Source organism: Vipera ursinii (genome assembly GCF_947247035.1).
Source record: "Vipera ursinii genome assembly, chromosome: 3".
Taxonomy (NCBI): Eukaryota; Metazoa; Chordata; class Lepidosauria; order Squamata; family Viperidae; genus Vipera; species Vipera ursinii.
Window position 1 is genome coordinate 207,140,438 of NC_139516.1, and position 25,130 is coordinate 207,165,567.

The 25,130-nt window shown below is 39.7% G+C and overlaps 3 protein-coding genes across 4 annotated transcripts in view; all 3 read left to right on the forward strand.

The window, feature by feature from the left end:
• On the forward strand, nt 1–10,388 carry LOC310638768 (mas-related G-protein coupled receptor member H-like). Of its 2 annotated transcripts, none has more exons than XM_083360120.1 (2): nt 1–118; nt 8,757–10,388. In XM_083360120.1, exon 2 carries the CDS (start codon nt 8,803–8,805, stop codon nt 9,745–9,747), a length of 945 nt encoding a protein of 314 aa, XP_083216246.1. In that variant the 5' UTR covers nt 1–118; nt 8,757–8,802; the 3' UTR covers nt 9,748–10,388. The 2 variants fall into 2 exon arrangements, with proteins under 2 accessions (XP_083216246.1, XP_083216247.1); XM_083360121.1 differs by having other exon boundaries at nt 3–118; nt 8,760–10,388.
• The window catches only part of LOC310638764 (proto-oncogene Mas-like), a 481,088-nt gene that overhangs the window by 326,153 nt on the left and 129,805 nt on the right, over nt 1–25,130 (forward strand). The gene's annotated exons all lie outside the window — the stretch shown is intronic.
• Nucleotides 10,339–25,130, forward strand: part of LOC310638770 (mas-related G-protein coupled receptor member H-like) — a 19,338-nt gene continuing 4,546 nt past the window's right edge. The window contains exon 1 of the mRNA XM_083360123.1: nt 10,339–10,362. The gene's annotated coding sequence lies outside the window, so the exon portion shown is untranslated. The remainder of the gene's footprint in view (nt 10,363–25,130) is intronic.

Sequence of the window (25,130 nt, forward strand, 5' to 3'; positions counted from 1 at the left end):
GTGAGTGGCCATAATTCTTCTGAAGCCAGCGTTGAGATTAAGACGAAAAGCCTTGACATCTAGAAGAAGATGCAGTAGTCTAGAAGGAGAATTTCTAGTAGTCTTCTTCAAAGAGAAGGTAAGACTTTCCTAGAAACTTTACATTTTCTATCTGTAATCCTTCATCGTATACTTTTCCTCCAAAGAGTTTGATGGAATCTTCTCGAATTCTTTCTAACCAAAATGTCTCAAAATAACCTTAAATGTTTGGGGTTGTTTTGTTTCTATTGATCTGTCATCACCCCTTTCTATTACCTCTGTAGTGGCACCCACTAGCGAAATCTAAATTTTAACCATTCATCGTGGTAATATTTCCATTGAATAAAAGTGTTAATGGAATAAACATTTAGATTTGTTAGATAATCCCTTTATATGCTTTCATGATTCCCAATATACATAAGAGAATTTTGTTTTGTTTTTTTTATTTCATGTGGTTTCTACTTTTTTCTACCTCAGAGTCCATCCGACCCGTTTCATAGGCAGACTGTGATTGCTTTTAAACTATGCAATCCATGCATTCTCCTCACCCATGTAAAGAATTTTACATGCTTTGAATGAGTTTCTGCTCATGTAGACATGCTGTATATTTCTCATTATAAATATGCTGATGCATACTTTTTCCTAATATAGGTATTCTGCCAACACTATTCCATAATATATTTTTTTAGTTTCCCCCTGCTATACATATTTATATATTTCAGATAATCCAAATATCTATGCAATCCATGCATCCTCCTCACCCATGTAAAGAATTTTACATGCTTTGAATGAGTTTCTGCTCATGTAGACATGCTGTATATTTCTCATTATAAATATGCTGATGGATACTTTTTCCGAATATAGGTATTCTGCCAACACTATTCCATAATATATTTTTTTAGTTTCCCCCTGCTATACATATTTATATATTTCAGATAATCCAAATATTAATGCAATCTATGCATCCTCCTCACCCATGTAAAGAATTTTACATGCTTTGAATGAGTTTCTGCTCATGTAGACATGCTGTATATTTCTCATTATAAATATGCTGATGCATACTTTTTCCTAATATAGGTATTCTGCCAACACTATTCCATAATATATTTTTTTAGTTTCCCCCTGCTATACATATTTATATATTTCAGATAATCCAAATATCCAGTTTAGGATATTGGGAAATAAATCTGGGTTCAGAAATTTAAAATGGACATTTGTTGACATTTTAATGGGAATTTACCCAAATGCCAACTAAGAAGCTTTTCCTACTTCCTAACTTCTGAATCGTTTTTCATGCTCTTCTATCACCAAGACACCTGGCTATCTCACTAGAAGAGAAACCCTAATAGCAAGGTTGTAGTAAGTGTTATGAGCCAAAGAGCAGCAGGTTTCAGTCCAAACTGGGGAAGAGAAAGCATTTCAAGGCTGCAATCAGTTATTTAAAACATTGGTGGGTGGGTGGGTGCATGCCTTCTACTCAGTCTCAACTCCTAGTCTAAAGAAAAGAAATAGGGGAGACATGGTAGCAGTATTCCAGTATTTAAGGGGCTGCCACAAAGAAGAGGGGGCCAAATTATTCTCCAAAGCACCAGAGGGCAAGATAAGAAACCATGTTGGAAAATGACCAAAGAGAGAAGCAACGTGGAATTAAGGAGAAAATTCCTAACAGTGAGGACAATTAACCAGTGCAGCAGCTTGCCTCCAGAAATTGTGGGCGCTCCATCGCTGGAGATTTTAAAGAAGAGACTAGACAGTCACTTGTCTGAAATGGTATAGGTTCTCCTGCTCGAATAGGGGGCTGGACTAGAAGACCTCCGAGGTCCCTTCCAGTTCTATTCTATTCTATTCCTAACAATCACATGGAGAAGTCCATGAAGTTTCTTTGGCATCATTCTCTGATTTTCCAGCCTTCCAAGGGCTGAGAGAGAATGAGTGGCCCAAAATCAAGCGATGCTCTGAGCCTAAGAATGAACCCCTGGCTTCTAGTCTGATGCCTTAATTACTGTGCCAAACCATAAACCAATGTTCCAAATCAGACCTTTTGGGCACAGGTATAAATCAAATTTAATTATAAATCAAAATGTAAGCTTTGACTAAATGACTAATGGAAGAGAAATGTTACAGCATTTTTGCCTGGAGAGCTGAATGATGGTGATGGAATGGGATTGCTTAGCTAGGTGATCCAAAATACTCAGGTGAAAATGAATTCATTTAATCCAGAAACAGCACAGTAGCTCATACTTATAAGATAAGCACACAAAAAAATGTGACCCACGTGAAAAAGGGAAGGCCAATCTTCTATAACACAGTTGTGAAATAATGCCAGTCTTGTGGGTGGAAGTGTAACAGCTGATTGAGAAACGTTCAGTGATTTGATATTGCTAACAACTTGACATGTTTTACAGCAAGTGGCACATTCACAAGAGAACATTCTGTATTCTCATTTATTAAATATAAATATCAGGAGTTTTGATATTTCAAAGCAGGAATTACGCAAGCTTAACATTTCCAGAACTTTCAGCATACGCACTGCTGACAATGCTAGCGTTAATTATGGAAACTATGTCAGTGTTTATTAAAAAGACACTGAAAAGAAACAAATTTAGTTGTTGCAAGGGTACACTACTGGAGAACCTAATTTGAGAGTGAAGGTTCGTTCTGTGAGCTTGTGGGTTGGTTTCCAAACGTTTCATTACCGGGCTAGGTAATATATTCAGCGGAGTTCAGGGGATGTCAGCGTCAGTGTTCTTCTGTTTATGAGGGCTTCAGGTGTGGGTGTGTCAAGTGAGGGTTGAAGCCCTTATAAACAGAACACTGATCCTGACATCCCCTAAACTCTGCTGAATATGTTACCTAGCCTGTTAACGAAACGTTCAGAAATGCTTTGGAGAGTAGCTTAACTCCCTCTTCTTTGTGGCAGCCCCCAATATCTCAGGGGTTGCCCCAAAGAATAGGGAGTCAAGCTATTCTCCAAAGTGCCTGAAGGCTGGACAAGAAGCAAGAGATGGAAACTAATCAAGGAGAGAAGCAACCTAGAACCAAGGAGAAACTTCCTGACTGTTAGAACAATTAACCAGTGGAACCACCTGCCTCAAGAAGCAGTGAATGCTCCAACACTGGAAGTTTTTAAGAAGAGACTGGACAGCCGTTTGTCCAAAATGGTATGGGGTTTCCTGCCTGAGCAGGGGGTTGGACTAGATGACCTCAAAAGTCCCTTCCAACTTTATTATTATTATTATTATTATTATTATTATTATTATTATTATTATTATTATTATTATTATTATTATTATTATTATTAGTGTTATTTATTATTATTATTATTATTATTATTATTATTATTATTATTATTATTATTATTATTATTATTATTATTATTAGTGTTATTTATTATTATTATTATTATTATTATTATTATTATTATTATTATTATTATTATGTTATTATTATTATACCAACCCACAAACTCAGAGAATGAACCTTCACCCTCATCCTACACCCAAGCTACAGATATTCGCCACTATTGCAAAACCTAATTTGGATGCAAATGTTATCATTTTCATTTTCAATATTTACAGTTTATTGCATTATTCTAAAAAAGAAAGTACATATTAGAAGCACATAGATATGCAGATCAGATTTGTCCCATTATGTGCAGCATTGTTTACTTCCGAGTAAGCCCCAATAGAATTGGAGAATGGGAAATTTTTACCATCAGATTTACTCTACATTCCCAAGCAAGGATTTGTCTACTAAGCAACTTTTAGAAGTCAAACTCATTTACTCGCAATTTTGCTTAGTTTTTGCTATTGTGACACAATTGTAACAAGAAATGTCCACCATACCGTTACAACCAGCTCTAAATTCAAAGTCTCATTTACTATTGAAATCTTCACTATATAAAGTGCCCAATGTTTATATTGTTTCACCATCTTTACTTGTTACATAAAGCTTGAATCACTTAAGTTGATTAGTAAACCATTCTTATTTAAGAAGCCCAACTAGCATTGGATCCTCTTGGAAAGCTATGCAACATCAAAAGTGGAAGGAGATTAGTGGAAAATTAAAGACAAAGGACAGAAAGACAGTGGTTAAGTTGCTGCTAAGAAAACAATCAACGTGCCCATGAAATTATCACACCATTAATTTTGACCTAGAGAGGACTTAAGAACATATTTGGTTAGTTTCTAGTTTCTAAGCAAATCAGTTAAATTTCCCCATTCTTAACTAATCTGGAGATGACAACATTGTTCTTCCTATTGTGTAATTCTCCAAATGTTGATCATTTCAAAGATTGCATCCAGCAAAGCTTAATTTAGGGGAAGTTGCACATAAAATGGTTTATTTAATGGGAAATAGAGGGCAACTAATGATTGTTCAGGAAGATTGCATATAAAAATAAATATGAATATTTATATGCTTAATTAGCCATAGGTGTTTAAGCCAAGGAAACGCAGAGGTGGTTTGTGAAGCAGACTTAATAGATTTATGCCTGAATAGCGATGAAACTCATGCAACTCTCTCACAGCTTCTTGCTCAGGATTCATTTAGCTCAAGGTTTATTTACCTTTAAAGTTTCATTTGTTTATTTAGTTTGCATTCTTTTCCCCCTCATTTGCATTTATTTAAATGGCAGCACACATTTGGTTCCTCAGAGACAAAGCACGTACATAACTCTTTTGTGTGTGTGCACGCGTGTGCACATGCACTTATGTTTGTATGCTTGCTTTGTCTTAGTATATTTAGGTGGTTTTTTTTTAATCTTTGGGATTTGAGTTTCTGTAACTAATGTATTACAGTGTATGTGTGCATATTTCTTTGATGGCTCAGTCCCCATACAAATATACAAAATATGGCTGTGAACAATAATACTAATCACAGACTAGAAGAACATATTTTTAACTGAAAAGACAATAACTTCATTTATTGGTGAGTGAGAACACTTATGGATTTTTTTGTGTAAAAAGTTTAAAAATGAATTTATAGTTTATCGTTTGGTTGATTAGGCTGCAGAAAAGAAGATTAGAAGCAACTTCTTTATATTGTTCTTCTTTCTTTTTGATCTTTCTGCTAATCTTTTTCTTTGAACAGTTTTTTTTTCTTTCATTTTTTTTTCTTTTTCTCTTTTCTTTTTTGAACTCTTAATTTGTATTGGGAAAGTCCCTGCAGTTTTCTTGGCAACACTTTTGTAAATGGTGTTTGTGTATGTGTGCATTTGTGTGTGCTTGTATATGTGCATCGGTGTTTGTATGAATATTATATATATAATGTTATGCCTCTTGCTTACCTGCATGTTTCAAGTTTCAAGTTTCAAGTTTTATTTAATTTATATACCGCCCTTCTCCTTGGTAGGGACTCAGGGCGGTTCACAGGGCATATATAAAAAAGACAATACAAAAATTAAAAAAAGATTATGTCCATTGCTTATTTTGCAAAACTTTCAGGCTTGCATTTAACCTTAATCTAAGGATCTGTGAGAAAGTACAAATTCTATGCCATGAAAATATTCATCCAAGCACAGCCTGTTGCTCATCGATATCCATGCACAAAAGCAGTAGAAGCAACCACTTGTAGAACAGTAACTTGTAAATTAAGCAATATTTAGTAAATAGCAAACTCATTTTTAATTATTTACTAAGTTGATTTGACCTTAGTGTTAGGCATTTTTTTGTATTTTTCCCATTATTGCATTTTTCTCACTATTATTATTCTTTCTTTTTTTAATCTGATAATCAAGACTTTGTTTTGGCAAAAAAATATTTCAAAGGAAAAGAGAATTTTGGAGAAGTTTTCCTGAATGGGAGTGTGATATTCTGGAACTTAACTAGGGGAAATAATGCATCCATTTTCTCTGCCCAGAATGTTACTGAAGAATATCTGAAAATATAGAAACCACCTCTGCCATCAGTGTACATTATGCACATATGTCTATTTATTTATTTAACAATATTTATACCCCACCCTAGTTCTTGCGGAGTCTGAGTGGGTTATGAGATTGTAAACCCTAAGAACAAAACGGAGTTCATTAAAATTGTCAATAAACACTCTTATAGGCACAAACAGTAAATTAATTTAAGGACCAAATGCATATTTTAAAAAAAATGTTGGCTAATTTGTAAAATACCATCATCCTCACTTCTGGAAGGAGAGTTTTCTATGGAATGGAGACCACCACCAAGAAGGCTTGTAGTTGGGTCCACACACCATGTACTGAGACAGTTTGCAAAAGGACTTTTTAAAGGACACAAGACACATAGCCTGGCCAAAGATGTTATAATCAAAATCTAAAATGAGGAAGCAACAGAAAATGCAAATAAGGGCGAATTTATAGTGCAAGATTTAACTGCATCATGAGAGATAGAAGATAGTCAGTAAACTGACTTACTTCTTCCTCTATTATTCTTCCTCTTGATTCCTCAATCCAAGCATCAAAAGACATTTCACTAAAAGCATTGTTTATACATATCCTATTTATGTACTGCTGTTTTCCTGTCTTTTTGTTAAGTGCCTCTGAAAGATTTTTTTTTTCATCTAACAAGGCAAAACGGTTTCACCAAAAAGCATTAATGAAAGCTTCAGGACAAAGGTGAAAGCAACATAAGCAATTGAATCTTTGCTCATTGTTTGAGAAAACACCACTTCGTTTTTGTTGTTTATTTTAAAAGTATAATTAGTCCATTGTAGGAGATATAACATCTAGAAAGAAAATCTAATAAAAGTGAATATAGGCTGGCTCCCCGTTTTAACCCATCAGAGCATTTTTATCTTGTACATTTTCCCCTTTCTTTTATTCTTGTTTTAGAATAGAATAGAGCTGGAAGGGACCTTAGAGGTCTTCTAGTCCAGCCCCGTGCTCAAGCAGGAGAACCTATACCATTTCAGACATGTGACTGTCCAGTGTCTTCTTAAAAATCTCCAGTGATGGAGCACCCACGATTTCTGGAGGCAAGCTGTTCCACTGGTTAATTGTCCTCATTGTTAGGAAGTTTCCTCTTAATTTATTTATTTATTTATTTATTTTATTAAATTTATATGCCACCCTTCTCCCTAAGGACTCAGGGCGGAGCACAACAATAAAAATTAAAAACATAAAATAGAAAATTTAAAAAAGAATTAAACAATAAATACAATAATTATATGACAATTTAAAAACCAGTAAAAAGCTAATTAAAACTGTAGTCAGTCCAGGCCTGCTTGTTGGAACAACCACGTCTTCAGGTCACGGTGGAAGGACCAAAGGTCAGGGGCATCCGCAGCTCTGGGGGCAATTCATTCCAAAGGGTCGGCGTGCCCACAGAGAAGGCTCTCCCCCTGGGGGTCACCAGCCGGCATTGCCTGGCCAACGGCACCCTGAGGAGGCCGACTCTGTGGGAGTGAACTGGGCGATGGGAGGTTGACAATGGCAGCAAGTGGTCTCGCAAGTACCCCAGTCCTAAGCCATGTAGGGCTTTAAAGGTTATAACTAGCACCTTGAATCGCACCTGGAGGGCAACTGGAAGCCAATGCAGCTCGCGCAGGAGTGGTGTAACATGGGAGTACTGAGATACTCCCATAAGCACCCGTGCGGCTGCATTCTGCACCAGTTGAAGCCTCCGGATGCTCTTCAAGGGCAGCCCCATGTAAAGAGCATTGCAGTAATCCAAACGAGAAGTGACGAGGGTGTGGGTAACTGTGCATAGGGCATCTCGGTCCAAAAAGGGGCGCAACTGGCACACTAGGCGAACCTGTGCGAAGGCCCCAGGTTGCTTCTCTCTTTGGTCAGTTTCCAACCATTGTTTCTTGTCCTGCCCTTTGGTTCTTTGGAGAATAGTTTGATGCCCTCTGTAATGTATTGGGATTTTACTTGAACTGTTTCACGTGTCTGTTTGAATGCTGCTTAAGGTTGCTCAATTGGTGTGTCTGTGTAACGGTCACTGACTAGCCAGACTTGCTGTCTCCAAGAAGATCATTGGATGATTTGGGGCGGGAATGGGTTTCTTTAAACCTATTGACCGCCACCTAGTGGCCAACCATATAAGTAGCTGTGCAGAAGCCTCTGTTTCAGTTCTGTTCCTGTTTGCCTCAATAAAGCAATGTTCCTGTTTGCAACCTCTTGTCTCGCTTACTGCCAGCAAAGAAATCACTACACAACACCCTCTTCTTTGTGGCAGCCCCTCAAATACCGGGACATTGCTATCATGTCTCCCCTGTTTTTTCTTATTTTTAGACTAGCCAAACCTCCTGCTTCACTTCCTTCTTCTTTCCTTCCCTCTCTCCGTCTTCCCTCCCTTCCATTCATTAATCCATGTTCCTTACTATTTACCACTTTTAGATTTGAGGTCACAATCTTCCATGTTCCATGAATACACCAGATGGGACCATAGATACTAATCACCACCACCCAACATTGCTTTGATGAATCAAAGCTTTCACCTAACACATTTTATTCAGACACACAAGGGAAAATTACCACCCTTAGTTCAAACTATAAAATCTAATAGTAAGGACAGGACTGATCAGTTTGGGTACTTTGGGCCAGTTGACCACAAGTATAATCAAAACCCAATTTTACTTCGAATATGCTCAATCTAGTCTATCCGATTGCTAATTCAGAGACAATCTTGCAAGCCAACATGCCCTTGCTAACATTCCACCAATTAGACTTAGATGCAATTTTCTCACATATTCTGACATGCAATCCATATGCATTTTTAGGAATGATGATAAAGCCTAATGCCAATGCTTCTCTTCTATTCCAGCAGGAGTATCTGAAGCCCCAGAAGGAAGACAAAAGACTAAAGCATAATGGATATGGCATCCCCCTCTCCATTCAGTGTCTTAGCACAAATCAACGAAACATCCAGTGGCAAAAACAGAACCTGTTATGATTCTGGCATAACTGATGAAGTGCTTATCTTTGCAATTTTCACTATGCTTTTTTGTGTGTTGGGAATGTTGGGCAACGGCCTTGTTATCTGGCTGCTGGGATCCAACGTTAAGAGGAACACTTTTGCCATTTATATTATCAACCTCTCTGTTGCGGACTTTGGTTTCCTCACCGCTGAGCTGATTATCGAAATCCACTGGCTTTTTACACACTTGTACTGTGACTTTCCCTATGAACTCTTCCAAACGGTCCTGCTGTTAATGTACAGTACGGGGCAATTTCTCCTGACAGTCATCAGCATGGACAGGTGTATTTCGGTCCTTTTCCCAATTTGGTACCGATGCCACCGGCCGGTGCATATGTTCACCACTGTGTGTGCTGTCATCTGGGCCGTCTCCTTCATCCTCTCTTCAATTCACTTCACAATTATAGCTGTGGGTGGATTTGGAAAGAGTTATACTCTGATGTATCAGTTCATTGTTAATGCGGTGCTTTGTCTCCCACTTATGACAATCTCCAGCCTTCTCTTGTTTGTCAAAATCTGCTTCATATCCAAGAGCCAAAGGCGGAGAAAGCTTTTGACAGCTATTTTGCTCACTCTTTTCTTCTTTTTACTCTTGGCTTTTCCACTAAATGCCTTTTATTTTATCCTGTACGTTTTCAAATATATACATCCCAACCTTGTACATTATGGCTACTTGTGTACCTGCATCAACAGCGGCATTAACCCCCTGATCTATTACCTGGTGGGGAGGCAGAAGGGTAAAACCCGGAAAGGCATCAAAGAGTTGTTTCAGAAAGTTTTCAAGGAGGAGGAACTCTCTACTGATGAACTGGAAACTTCGGAAGGTTCCAAGATATGAACGTTTTACTTTCACTATTGTCATTCAAAAGATACATTCGTTTCTTTCCAACCAAGCTCTTTTTTTTTAATTTAAAAGAAACTGGTCTTTATGCTGATTAATTTCTGCATTTATCCAGAATTCATGCAGACAATTATCTTTGTGGGAAACAAAACATTTCTCAAGTTGGACTAACCTATTTATCAAGTATTCCTTGAAGACTAATTAGCTTGGTCTTCTTCAGTCTTCTCCAGTTTGAGTGGCCTTCAATTTTGTGTATTTGAACTTTAATGTCGATCCAGTAGGACCATTGTTGAGAATTTTCAAAGCTGACATTCATACCTTTGGAAGGTGTCCATCATAGGTGCCCACATGTGACTTTGAAAATATCCCAGGTTCTGTCAGCTACATGACCAAAATGACATGACATGATGATAATGGAACTCTAGTTCAACACTATCTGGAGGATCCTATATCTGTATCTCTGTGAGACCAGGATTCATCAACTCAGTTGAATCAAAAGGTGGACAGCTGTTACAACAAGGAAAGACCTTATAAACTCACATTTAAATGAAAACATTTTTGGCTGATTCCAGAAGAAAAGAATCAGAGAAAAGACTGAAGCAATTTCAAGTGGTAATATCTACAAATTGATCTTCCTACATGTGTATATATATATATATATATATATATATATATATATATATATATATATATATATATTGTACTTATAACAAATGGTTGAAATGTAATTGCTGTAACTTTATTGTCTGTGCATACAGATGAGATTTAAAGCTTTCACATCATTAGGGCAGATACAGAAGCAACTGCAACTATATCTTTTATAGAAGGAAAATAAATAATATTACTTACTCAGTGTATTCCCCCTAAGAAGCTAGCAAGAAAGCTTGGAGTTGCTCTGGACTTTTTTTGCTTCTTGTGAAAGTGTAAATGACTATTTTAGAAAAAAAAATCCTTATGGTTCACGTGCTATGGCTCAATGCAGAGAGAAATGAATCTTGCTATGTTATAATCACATGGGGCTACCCATAAAGACAATTTTAAAAATTTCAAATGGTGCAGGAAGGGTAAGGATAGCTACTTGGCATTCTGATTTCATTATATTTAATGTCAATATCAGTGTCTGCCTATTCAACTTACAGTAAGAGAGAAGTGGTAGGTATCAAATTCCTAAATGGTTCTGGGTTAACATTTATAAGAACGTCTCTTCTCTCCTATCAACAGAAGGCAGTTTGCCTGCCTTGGGAAATAAAGTAAACATTCTAAGCTTTGTGGTTTCATATTTTAAACTCATTTAAATTACACAGGCATCACAATTATAGAAATCAATAGATGCTTGAACCTGTGTCTTAGTAAGGTTATTTTAGCCTCAAGCAACTTCAGTTGCACCAAGGGACAATTTTTTCTTGCAGTAAAAGCTGATAATATTTTATTTTTCATACGGTTAAATAAAAGTTTATATCTTCAGATGTGGACATTTCTGTTAATGCAGCTCTGCAATAAAGTAGATCTTTGCTCATCTGGTCACGTTTCCTGCCTGGTTTACCCAGGACAGACGACACAGGACAGGGGACAGATGGTTAAGCACACAGCAACTAAATGCTAGATGAATTGAAGACAAGAGAATGCCCAAAGAGAATGTGATTTCTTTGCTTCTTTGTCCTGTCAGGCAAAAGAACAACAACTTGCTTCTCCAGAGCACAATGCTAGCAGGTGGCTTCTTCTCTCACTGCACCCAGAATGAAAGCAGAAGGGGAACCAAGAGAGGCTTTTGGCTTCCCACCATCTGCAAAGGGGGTGTCACCATGGCTTGTGTGCAATGGTGACATTGCACCGGGAGAAGTTATAAGAGCTGCCGAGGGCAAGAGAATTGTTCCAAAAGACTTCAATCGTCTGGGGCAGGCACAGTGCCGATGTTGTTGTTGTTAGTTGCGAAGTCGTGTCCGACCCATCGCGACCCTATGGACAATGTTCCTCCAGGCCTTCCTGTCCTCTACCATCTTCTGGAGTCCATTTAAGCTCACGCCTACTGCTTCAGTGACTCCATCCAGCCACCTCATTCTCTGTCATCCCCTTCTTCTAATGCCCTCAATCTTTCCCAGCATTAGGCTCTTCTCCAGTGAGTCCTTCCTTCTCATTAGGTGGCCAAAGTATTTGAGTTTTAGCTTCAGGATCTGGCCTTCTAAAGAGCAGTCAGGGTTGATCTCCTCTAGGACTGACCGGTTTGATCGCCTTGCAGTCCAAGGGACTCACAGGAGTCTTCTCCAGCACCAGAGTTCAAAGGCCTCCATTCTTTGGCGCTCAGCCTTTCTTATGGTCCAGCTTTCACTGCCATACATTGCAACTGGGAAGACCATAGCCTTGACTATACGCACTTTTGTTGACAGGGTGATGTCTCTGCTTTTTAGTGTGCTGTCTAGATTTGCCATGGCTTTCCTCCCCAGGAGCAAGCGTCTTTTAATTTCTTGGCTACAGTCCCCATCTGCAGTGATCTTGGAGCCCAGGAAAATAAAATCTGTCACTACCTCCATCTATTTGCCAGGAGTTGAGAGGGCCAGATGCCATGATCTTGGTTTTCTTAATGTTTAGTTTCAACCCAAGTTTTGCACTCTCCTTCTTCACTCGCAACAAGAGGCTCTTTAGTTCCTCTTCACTTTCTGCCATTAGAGTGGTATCATCTGCATATCTTAGGTTGTTGATGTTTCTTCCGGCAATCTTAATTCCAACTTTTGATTCATCTAGCCCTGCCTTTCTCATGATGTGCTCTGCATATAAGTTAAATAGGCAAGGCGACAGTATACAGCCTTGCCGGACTCCTTTCCCAATTTTGAACCAATCAGTGGATCCATGTCCAGTTCTCACTGTTGCTTCTTGGCCTGCATATAGGTTTCTCAAGAGACAAATAAGATGGTCTGGTATGCCCATCTCTTTAAGGACTTGCCACAGTTTGATATGATCTACACAATCAAAGGCTTTAGCATAGTCAATGAAGCAGAAGTAGATGTTTTTCTGGAACTCTCTAGCTTTCTCCATGATCCAGCGTATGTTAGCAATTTGATCTCTAGTTCCTCTGCCTCTTCGAAATCCTGCCTGTACTTCTGGTAATTCTCGATCCACATACTGCTGGAGTCTAGCTTGTAGAATTTTAAGAATAACTTTACTAGCATGAGAAATGAGTGCAATGGTGCGATAGTTTGAACATTCTTTGGCACTGCCTTTCTTTGGAATTGGAATGTAAACTGATCTTTTCCAATCCTGTGGCCACTGTTGAGTTTTCCAAATTTGCTGGTAAATTGAGTGTAGCACTTTTACTGCATTGTCTTTTAAGATTTTGAATAGCTCAGCTGGAATACTGTCACCTCCACTAGCTTTGTTGTTGCTCAGCTTTTCTAAGGCCCACTTCACTTCACATTCTAGGATGTCTGGCTCGAGGTCAGTGACCACCTCATTGTGATTATCAGGGACATTAAGCTCATTCTTGTATAGTTCTTCTGTGTAATTTTGCCACCTCTTCTTAATCTCTTCTGCCTCTGTTAGGTCCCTGCCATTTTGGTCCTTTATCATGCCCATTTTTGCATGAAACATTCCCTTCATCTCCCCAATTTTCTTGAAAAGATCTCTGGTCCTCCCTATTCTATTGTTTTCTTCTATCTCTTTGCATTGTTCATTTAAAAAGGCATTCTTATCTCTTCTAGCTATTCTTTGGAATTCTGCATTCAATTGGGTGTATCTTTCTTTTTCTCCCTTGCCTTTCGCTTCCCTCCTTTCCTCAGCTATTTGCAAAGCTTCCTCAGACAGCCATTTTGCTTTCTTGCATTTCTTTTTTTTGGGATGGTTTTGGTTGCTACTTGTTGTACAAAGTTGCGAACCTCTGTCCATAGTTCTTCAGGCACTCTGTCTATCAGATCTAATTCCTTAAATCTATTTGTCACCTCTACTGTATATTCAACAGGGATATGATTTAATTCATACCTGACCGGCCTAGCGCTTTTCCCTACTTTCTTTAATTTAACCCTAAACTTTGCAACAAGAAGCTCATGGTCTGAGCCACAGTCAGCTCCTGGTCTTGTTTTTACTGACTGTATAGAGCTTCTCCATCTTTGGCTGCAGAGCATATAGTCAATCTGATTTCTGTGTTGACCGTCTGGTGATGTCCATGTGTAAAGCCGTCTCTTGGGTTGTTGGAAAAGAGTGTTTGCTATGACCATCGTATTCTCTTGACAAAATTCTATCAGCCTGTGCCCTGCTTCATTTTGTACTCCAAGGCCAAACTTGCCTGTTATTCCAGTTATCTTTTGGCTTCCTACTTTAGCATTCCAATCTCCCATAATGATAAGGACATCATTTTTGGGTGTTAGTTCTATAAGGTGCTGTAGGGCTTCATAGAACCGGTCAATTTCATCCTCTTCAGCACTGGTGGTTGGGTCATAGACTTGGACTACTGTGATATTGCATGGTTTGCCTTGGATTCGAACTGAGATCATTCTGTCATTTTGAGGGTTGTATCCCAGTATTGCTTTTCCTACTCTTTTATTGACTATGAAGGCTACTCCATTTCTTCTGAGGGATTCTTGCCCACAGTAGTATACCTGATGGTCATCTGAATTAAATTCACCCATTCCTGTCCATTTTAGTTCGCTGATACCTAAGATGTCAATGCTCAGTCTTGTCATCTCTTGTTTGACCACGTCCAGCTTTCCTTGAGTCATGGATCTTACATTCCAGGTTCCTATGGAGAAAAAATCTTTACAGCATCGGACTTTCCTTTCACCACCAGATATATCCACAGCTGAGCGTCCTTTCGGCTTTGGCCCAGTCGCTTCATTCTTTCTGGCGCTACGAGTACTAGCCCTCTGCTCTTCCCCAGTAGCATATTGGACACCTTCCGACCTGAGGGGCTCATCTTCCAGCGTCATATCGTTTTGCCTTTTGGTACTGTCCATAGGGTTTTCATGGCAAAGATACTGGAGTGGGTTGCCATTTCCTTCTCCAGTGGATCATGTTTTGTCAGAAGTCTCTGCTATGACCTTTCCGTCTTGGGTGGCCCTGCACGGCATAGCTCATAGCTTCATTGAATTACGCAAGCCCCTTCGCCACGACAAGGCAGTAATCAATGAAGGGGACAGTGCCGATACCAACATGAAAATTCAGTTGATTTCTTCCAACATGGAACTTCACTCTCTTCCCAATAGGTGGCTCCCAAGAATGGTGAGAGATGCAAGTAGTCACCAACAGGGGGCGTACTGAAGAAAGGAACATTACATAAATTGGGTACTGATTTTTTTTGCTTTAGGGGTGGACTTTCCTTTTGAGATTGACATTTGTTTAGTGAATTGTTGATAGTAAGTGAGAGAATGTTGAGAATTCTTCAAAGGAGATTAAGTTGAGCTTTTGCATTTTTGGCTTTATGCAGTTTCTATTGTTGTTTAATGATGTGGAAAAATATGCATTGCACCTACCTAGCATTGCAAGGTTGTTTCAGCATCACAAGCTGGCTGATGTGCTAAGCAACCAGAGGAAGGATACCTCTCATGATCCCAGCTTAAAACTCATTCCTAAAATCTTGTTGCATATGATCTGTGGAAAAATGGGAACCAGGCAAGAGAAGTGGTTGTGTTCCTTTATATCAGGGGTGTCAAACTGGTGGCCCGCAGGCCGGATGTGTCACATGGAAGCCGTGCCCACCCCACTGCCCGCAATGGCAAAACCATCCCAATATGCTACGCGACGCCATTTTACATCGTGAGCTTGACATGTCTGCCTTATATGGATGAATGGGTGAATGGTTTGAGAAATACAAAGTCTTGCTTCACCCAAACCCACTTCTAATTGCTTGCTGCAGCAATTGGGCAATGATATAAGCTCTGGAGTGTGTTAAGAAAGCTTTATGAAACTAAAGGAACCCTAATTAAGGGAAAAACCAAAAATGGAGACTTTGGAGGGCCTTGCAAAGAGATTGAACTTACAACCAGGGCTTTCTTTTCTCATAGAACGCTTAGAACAGAGTTCCGGCACCTTTTTTGGATAGAACCTTGTAAGGTAGGCAAGGCGGGTTGTATGACATGTTTGAGTTCCGGCACCTTTTTCTTTTCAAAAAAAGCACTGCTTACAACAATCTGAATCACATAAACTCAGTCTAGCCCAATTTATGGAGATTTCATTCTTAGAGTGACATATAAGAAAAAGAGCCCTAGCAACCTCATAGATGAACCCTGTGAAGAAAGAATCAGAGAACAACTATGGTTGCGGGAATTGAGTATGTCTAATCTAATGAAAAAGTGGCTCAGTGGGTTAGGATGCTGAGCTTGTCGATCAGAAGGTCGGCAGTTTGGCGGGTTGAATCCCGAGTGCCGCGTAACAGAGTGAGCGCCTGTTACTCGTCCCAGCTTCTGCCAACCTAGCAGTTCGAAAGCACGTCAAAATGCAAGTAGAAAAATAGGGACCACTATGGTGGGAAGGTAACAGCGTTCTGTGCACCTTTGATGTTTAGTCATGCTGGCCACATGACCATGGAGATGTCCTCGGACAAGCACTGGCTCTTCGGCTTTGAAACGGAGATGAGCACCGGCCCCTAGAGTTGGAAACGACTAGCACGCATGTGCAGAGGAATCTTTACCTTTACTTTTTAGTCTAATGAAAAGAAGGATTAGTAGTGACAGGATAGCAGTCAAATAAATAAATAAAAATACATAAATATTGATCAGTTCCAATGCATTGCTCCCTGTCAGAGTGAAGCCCAGAGATAACACAGTGAAATATAATCAAGTCCAGTCCTTTACCTGCTTACAACTAATGGCTTCCCATCCTAATACTGACCAGATCTGATCCTGCTTAATCTTTTTCAAGAACAGATACTTAAAGCTAAATCATGTACATTGTTCTGTGCTTTAGCTTGTTGGGTAGGAGAGATACTGGGTGCTGTTTACTGCTGGTTATGTGTGAGAGTAGTGTGTCAATCCAATTTATTGTGGTTCCAATCCACATACCGTCTGGGGCTTAATACTATTATGAGCCACTGTTGTGTGTAAACAAAATGAAAACAAGTCTATGTGTAAGGTTTGTAGGAAAGACCTTGGAGATAGGGCGAAGAGGTGCTGCCAGGGAACAATCAGGTAAGAGATAGCATAGCTGACAGAGACATAGTGGGCAGAGCAAGAGGCTCAGGAGAGACACCCCTTCCCCAATATTGATGCCAATCTTACTAGGCATATCAGACAGGGCCAGATAACTAATTCTACTTTATTCTAAAACTTTATTGTAAAATTACATTAACAGAATATTGCAAATCTGATAGTACAATTCTCCTGTCATCTCCTTTACAACCCAAGAAACTAGTTAAAGTCCTTTTCTGAGCCTCTTGCCTTCTGAGCTGTGAGCTCTGCTATCTCTTATTCTCTCCTAGGTGGCATCTCTTTGCCTTGTCCCCCAAGGTCTTTCCCACATAATATTATACTTTCCATCTTTCCTTATGTTGCAGCCCAAGGAAAATTACTGGAGAATTGGGGTACGTTGGAGATGTCAGCTTCCCCACACTTGGTGCTGCCAGGCCCCTCTTCACACAGAATGCCCAACTCAACCAATGCAGGTGTCAGGCAGTGGGGCGGACTTACAAAAGCACAACCACAATGTTATATCACTGTGCTTTTGTAAGAGCAAGTAAATTGTAATTAAATAACAAGCTTCTTCTGAAGCAAGTAGGCTGGCTGCCTTCTCATCACCATCACCATCAGGAAAAGAGCTGCAGCTGAGCACGTTCCCGTAGAAGGGGATTTATGCAATGCCCAAAGTGTTTCTCAATTGCTAGAAGCATCCTGTCCTCTGCCCTTTGTCTCTGATTCTGTCTTGTCCCTGTCCTCAACTTGCTCCTGACCACGAGAGCCTTTGAAAGATCTAGTACACTCTCTGACCTTCTGACCTTGCTTTTGGTCTCTTCCTTGGCTCTTAGTACACCTGGTGCGATAAATAAATCAATTTAAGCAATTATTTTATTCATGCACTCCCTGTGAACTCCCAGAATCAACAAAATGAAATTTGTCAATAGCTGATATGAATCATGCATCTTACGAAAGGAAACAATGCAACAAAGAAGCACATAAAGCTGCCAGATAGATAATTAACAACATGCTGAAAATAATAGACCTATTGCTTTTAAAGAATAGTAAACCAAACAAATCCTTTAAGATACAGAGCTTTAAGAATGCACAAGAAGCTTGTAAAAAGGTTAAGGCTTTTTGGATAAAAATTTGGTGGAATATGCAGAAGATTTTTAAGCAAAGGATAAAGTTTTGTCCGCAACTTTTTTTGTTGGGAATAATTACAGATGCTACGGTTGTGGACACTAAGCTGATGTTGAATTTAATTACGGCAGCAAGACTCTTAGTAGGTCAATATTGGAAGAAGGAGGAACTGCCGACTATAGAAGAATGGACTTTAAAGGTTTCTGACCTGGCAGAGATGGCAAAGATCTCGGCTTATTTGAAAGATCACTCGCAAGAACGTTATGTTATGGAGTGGAGAAAATGGATTGAGTATATCCAGAACAAATATGGGACTAAGAAGTTTCATGTAGCATTTGAATAAGTCTTCCTTTCTTTTCTCCTTTTTTCCCTCTTTTTTATATATTTTATATTAATAGTGTTAGTAGTTATCCTATATGAGCTAGAGAGAGATAGATTTTAGAGTTTATGGTTGTTAGCATATGGATGTTTATGATTGTTTTTTTTGGTTTTTTATACCTTGTACTTAGCTCTGGGAAGTTGGGGGGGGAGGGGAGGGGGGAGGGGTAGGGAGGGAGGGATAGGGGAGGGGTAGGGGGGATTGTTAAAGATAAAATGTATGATAAAACTTTTAAAAAAAAAAGAATGCACAAGAAGGACAGCCCAAAGTCTGCAGGTACACATATATGGAAAGTTAAACTATCAGATTTAGATAAGATCATCTCCCCACTAAAACTGTACATTTATGAAGAGATAAACACTTCAAAACATATTTACACCAAGACACTTTTTTACTTATAAATATCCCCTATCTGGAAACTTCAGATTGTAATCTACCTCAAGATCCAAAACAATCTTGGCACGTAAACCCTAGGTGCTATCTAACAGAATGAAATTCAATGTAGATAAAAGTAAGGTTCTACACTTAGGTAGGTAAAGGTAAAGGTAAAGGTTCCCCTGCACATGCGTGCTAGTCGGATCTAACTCTAGGGGCCGGTGCTCATCTCCGTTTCAAAGCCGAAGAGCCAGCGCTTGTCCAAGGACATCTCCGTGGTCATGTGGCCGGCATGACTAGAACGCCAAAGGCGCACGGAACGCTGTTACCTTCCCACTGTAGTGGTCCCTATTTTTCTACTTGCATTTTTACGTGCTTTCGAACTGCTAGGTTGGCAGAAGCTGGGACGAGTAACAGGTGCTCACTCTGTTACGCAGCACTCGGGATTCGACCCGCCAAACTGCCGACTTTCTGATCAACAAGCTCAGCATCCTAACCCACTGAGCCACCGCGTCCCACACTTAGGTAAGAAAACCCCAATTGTATAAGTATAAACTAGGTGAAACTTAACTTAATACCAGGAACAGCAAGAGAGATCTTAGAGTCCTATTAGAAAATCATTTAAATATGACCCAATAGTGTGCGGCAGCAGCCAAAAAAGCCAAAATTCAATCCTAGGCTGAATTAATAGAGAATCAAGATTATGTAAAGATCTAGTATCACTTTACAAAGCCCTAGTAAGGCCACACTTGGAATAGTGCATCGTGTTTTGGTCACCAAGATACAAAAAAAAAATGTTGAGACTCTGGAAAGAGTGCAGGAAAGAATAGCAAAAATGATTAGGGGGCTTGAGGCTAACATAGAAAGAACGGTAAGAGGAATTGGGTATGTCTAGTCTAATGAAAAGAAGGGGTGGAGGTGGGGAACATGATAGCAGTGTTCCAATATTTGAGGGGCTCCTACAAAGATGAAAGGGTCAAATTATTTTCCAAAGCACTGAAAGGCAAGACAAGAAACTAATCCAAGTTGGAAACTAACCAAGGAGAGAAACAACTTAAAACTAAGGAGAAATTTCCTAACTGTGAGAATAATTACCAAAGAAATACTTTGCCTTCAGAAGTTGTGGGTGCTCCATCAGTAAAATCTTTCAAAACAAAGGCTGGACAACCATTTGTCTGAAATGTTATAGGGGGATTGAATTAGAAGACCTCCAAGGTCCCTTCTAACTCTATTATTCTATGTTCTACCTTTGAGCACTGCCATTATGCTCTTGAGTAAATATTCATCCTTTCCAAGCAGTGTATCCAGTATTATTCTTACATGATCCCATGAATGGACAAGGATTCTTCTGACATCAGTAGACAAATACCTATTGAACACTCTCCTTTGTGGTAACACCAATGCTGCTTCCTTAACTCACATTCTGGGGTCTGCCTATATATGCATGCTTTTCTTGCTGTGCTCTCAATCTTCTTTCTATAATCTCAGACCTCAGCGCACTCCCACCATGCACATGATTCTGCTCTTTAGCTTGCACACTGCACATTTACACATATGGACCCTGCCTGCCAAATGTTCTTGTATTTCTTTTTCCCCCTAAAGCCAAATCACATTTCTCACATTTTTGAGTTTACATGAATAACAGAATGGAAGGAACCTTGGAGGTCATCTAGTCCAACCCGCTGCTCAGGCAGGAAACCTTATACCATTTCAGACAAATGGTTGTCCAATCTCTTCTTAAAAACCTCCAGTGTTGGAGCATCCACAATTTCTAGAGGCAAGTCACTCCATTAATTAATTGTTCTAACTGTCAGGAAATTTCTCCTTAGTTCTAGGTTGCTTCTCTCTTTGGTTAGTTTCCATCTGTTGCTTCTTGTCCTGCCTTTGGGTGCTTTAGAGAATAGCTTGACTCCCTCTTCTTTATGGCAACCCCTTAGATATTGGAACACTGCTGTCTTGTCACTCCTAATCATTCCTCTTTCTTTTCATCAAACAAGACATTCCCAATTCCAGCAACCGTTTCTTATATGTTTTAGCTTCCAGTCCCCTAATAATCTTTGTTGCTCTTTTCTGTATTCTTTCTAGAATCTCAACATCTTTTTTACATCATAGCAACCAAAACTGGATGCAGCATTGGAAGTGTGGCCTTACCAAGGCATTATAGAGTGGTATTAACACTTCATGTGATGAACATGATTACATGATCTGGATAGCTTCCACATTAAATTCTGTCTAGCCCTCATGATATTAATAACAAGTTCCCAGACATTAGAAAGCAATACTTTTTTCACCTATGATCAAGATTTATACACAAGGTTCTTCCTAAAGGGGAAGAAGATCTACTCCTCCATTTTCTTTTCACTCAATTCTTTCTACCGTCAACTAATTCGAAATAGGACCTTTGTACAAACAATTCATTCCTTTCAAGGAGAAGACACCACTTGGTATATTGCTTTCCATGAGTTCTTTCAGAGGGAGGTGAGTGAGGAGACATTATCAGGAAATTGCAAATGCCAGTTCTTGCATAAATGCATTTTGTGCCAGAGGTACAAAAGGGCAGAGTTGGCATCATGACATTGCAATGCATGTCTCATCACCGTGTCTTCATCATGATAGGAACAAATGTTTATGGTTGAAGTTTTTTCATTAGCATAGTGTAAAGCAGTGGGAAATGTCTGTCTTTCAAATGCCATACATTTGGATCAAGACTTGTTATACTCAATCTGGTCCTTAGTCCTATTTGAACAGCAAATGTATAACACTCTTGCAGCTTTAGCAAGTTTGAGGGTCCAGATATATTAACCTTAGATTGTTGCTTCCTGCTTTGAAAGCCACTAGGCCTATTTCATTATTAATGGCTAAGTAGTTACATTTTGATTACATGACAAATTGACATGGTGGAATACAATAGCATACAATTTATATGGTCAGTCATAGCAAATGCCAAAGCTAAGAAAGCAGAAGGCAAGTAAAATAACGCAGCCTCTTCTCTCACTGTTGCAAACCAGCTTCAAAGTGGTATAAAGCTTCAGTAAAATGAAGATATACTTTGAAAATGTGCGTATTACCAGAATCATGGATGAGACAAAAGAAGTGAGATCCACAATAATTTTTATGCTAATTATCGTCATTTTTTTTAATTACAAAAAATATCACAATTTGTGCAGAAATAAGACCACGAACTTAAGAATCAAACCCCAAGTACAAATTATCCCATTCTTTAAAAATCACCCCATTCCCACAGTATCCAAAATCAGATATGGATACTTTATGTTTCATATCTACTATCCACTCTTGTTCCTCTTGATGACCTTGATCTTTGGATTGTTGTCTTACAATCGTATATCAAAAAATGCCCACAGAATGAAAGAGGAGCAATGAATTCCTTTCACAGTTTTGGCTTTAAGAGGGGTTGGACTTAGACCATTTGTGAGAATGTAATGGCTCTAGGCTGACGACTCATTTAACTCTGCCTCCCAGCTCTGCCTGGTCTTTTCCTACACTTCAGTTTCAATTTTTTATGATCAAAGTCCAACTCCTCTTAAATTCTGTTAACCCTTATCTGGTGCCAATTTAAATCCTATCTGGACCGGGATGCCCTGTGTACGGTCACTCATGCGCTCGTGACCTCTCGCCTTGACTACTGTAATGCTCTCTACATGGGGCTTCCCTTGAAGACCACTCGGAGGCTCCAACTGGTACAGAATGCGGCCGCGAGAGTTGTCTTGGGAGTTTCCTGGTACTCCCATGTTACACCTTTGCTCCGCGAGCTGCATTGGCTACCAGTTGTCTTCCGGGTGAGGTTCAAGGTCCTGGTCATGATCTTTAAGTCCTTACATGGCATGGGTCCGGGTTACCTCGGGGACCACCTGCTGCCGGCGTCAACTTCCCTCCGCCCAGTACGTGCCCACAGAGAGGGCCTCCTCAGGGTGCCTCCGGTCAGGGAATGTCGACTGGTGGCCCCCAGGGGGAGGGCCTTCTCTGTGGGCGCTCCGGCTTTATGGAACCAACTGCCAGTTGAGCTCCGGATGGCATCAGACCTCCGATCCTTCCGCCGCGGGCTGAAGACCCACTTATTTGAATTAGCTGGTCTGGCCTGATGGGGGAATATGGGTTTTTTTAAATTGGTTTTTTAGTACTTTATTATTGTTGTTTTTAACTGGGCACTGGTTTAATTTCCTTTTAACTCTTGTATTGTTATTTATATATGCCCTGTGAACCGCCCTGAGTCCCTAGGGAGAAGGGCGGTATAGAAATCAAATAAAACTAAACTAAAACTAAACTAAATTCTTGTGTATAAGCTTGAGCAATAAATCTTCTGAGCTGCAACTTAATGCATAGTCCTGATTCTTTGTGCCTGACAAAAAATTATCTAAATGTAACTGTCTTTTCTCTTCTGGAATGCACCTACTCTTCCTGGGAATCCAGACTACATTCACCCCACTTCTAAAATTTCCTCAGCTGGTCCTAAAGAATGCTAGAAAGAGCTCTCTCTCTCTCTCTCTCTCTGTGTGTGTGTGTGTGTGTGTGTGTGTGTGTGTGTGTGTGTAAGCACATGCATATGTTGAATCACTCTTGCAGAATTCTCTAATCAGAGCACATGTCAAATTTCAATATGAAGTCTGAAGCTTACCAGAAGTGTGGCCTGCTCAGCCTCTGAAACTAATTTTGGCAGACATCATGAAAGTAGATGTTTTTCATTGTTATCTCTGACTACAGGCAGAGATTGCAATCTCTGTGGTTTCCTCGGTGTTATCTGTGGTATCTCTCTGTGTCATCTCTGTAGTAATCATCTATAACACAAGAATATGATACGGGGAGAAGCATATTGACGGATATCAAGACAGATGAGAAACACTCATATTTCTCCATGATTGATGGTCAATTTTGAATGAAACTGTGTGTACATATTTATCTGGGGTTAAATGGAAATGTAAGAGTTTGAGGCTTGGATGTAGTAACGAAGGTGCTAATAGCCACATTGTGTATTATTACTACTGTGTATTACTACAGGTAGTAGTCAACTTAACAACGACAATTGAGTCCAGAATTTATGTTGCTAAATGAGAAATTTGTTAAGTGAGTTTTTCCCCATTTTATGACTTTTCTTGCCACATTTGTTAAGTGAATCACTGCAGCTGTTAAATTAGCAACACAGTTAATAAGTGAATCTGACTTCCCCATTGACTTTGCTTGTCAGAAGTTCTCAAAAGGGGATTACATGACCCCAGGACACTAGAACCGTCATAAATATGAACCAATTGTCCAGCATTCAAATGCGAATCACGTGACCATGAAGATGCTGCAACGGTCATAAGTGTGAAAAATCACCATAAATCACTTTTTTTCAGTGTCATTGTAACTTTGAATGGCCACTAAATGAACTCTTGTAAATCAAGGACTACCTGTTCATAAATATGTTGTGTATTTTACACTTCAATATCTGCACGGGTGCCCCTGTAAGCCTCTGTTCTTTTTCAAAGGAACAGAAGCCTTCTGGGATGTGATTTTATACCCCTGCAGGCTTCCATTCTCCATGCCAAAAGCTTTTGCAAGGGGGATGGAGGAAAACAAGATCTAAAGGAAACAGTTTCACTTGCATATGAGAAAGCAGTCACTTTTTAGCTTTATTTATTTATTTATTTATTTATTTATTTATTTATTTATTTATTTATTTATTTATTTATTATTAGATGTATATACCGCCCTTCTCCCAAAGGACTCAGAGTGGTGTACAGGGCAATTAAAATATAAAATACAAAAGTTAAAAATAAATTAAATTAATTAGCCCTAACCAATAAATTAAGTTAAAAGTAAACCCCAAACCCTTAGTCCAGGCCGGCCTGTTCAAATAGCCAGGTTTTCAGGTCATGGTATAAAGAGCGAAGGTTGGGAGCCATCCGGAGCTCTACAGGCAGCTGATTCCAAAGGGCAGGCATGGCCACAGAGAACGCCCTCGCCCTGGGGGCTGCCAGCCAACACTCTCTGACCGACGGCATTCTGAGGAGGCCCTCTCTGTGGGAGCGCACAGGACGATGGGAAGTTGACACCGGCAGCAGGTGTTCCCTTAAATAATCTGGACCCATGCCATTTAGGGCTTTATAGGTCATTAACAGCACCTTGAATCTCACCCGGAGGGCAACTGGGAGCCAATGCAGCTCGCCGAGAAGAGGTGTCACATGAGAGTATCGGGAGACCGCCATCACAACTCGTGCGGCCGCATTCTGCACCAGCTGAAGCCTCCGAGTGGTCCTCAAGGGCAGCCCCATGTAGAGAGCATTGCAGTAGTCTATTTGAGAGGTCACGAGCACATGAGTGACTGTACATAGGGCATCTCGGTCCAGATAGGGCTGCAATTGTCATACCAGGCGAACCTGGGCAAAAGCCCCCCT

Bases quoted from the DNA above. Each gene is read 5' to 3' on its own strand.
- LOC310638768 (XM_083360120.1), top strand. From the start codon at position 8,803: ATGGATATGGCATCCCCCTCTCCATTCAGTGTCTTAGCACAAATCAAC.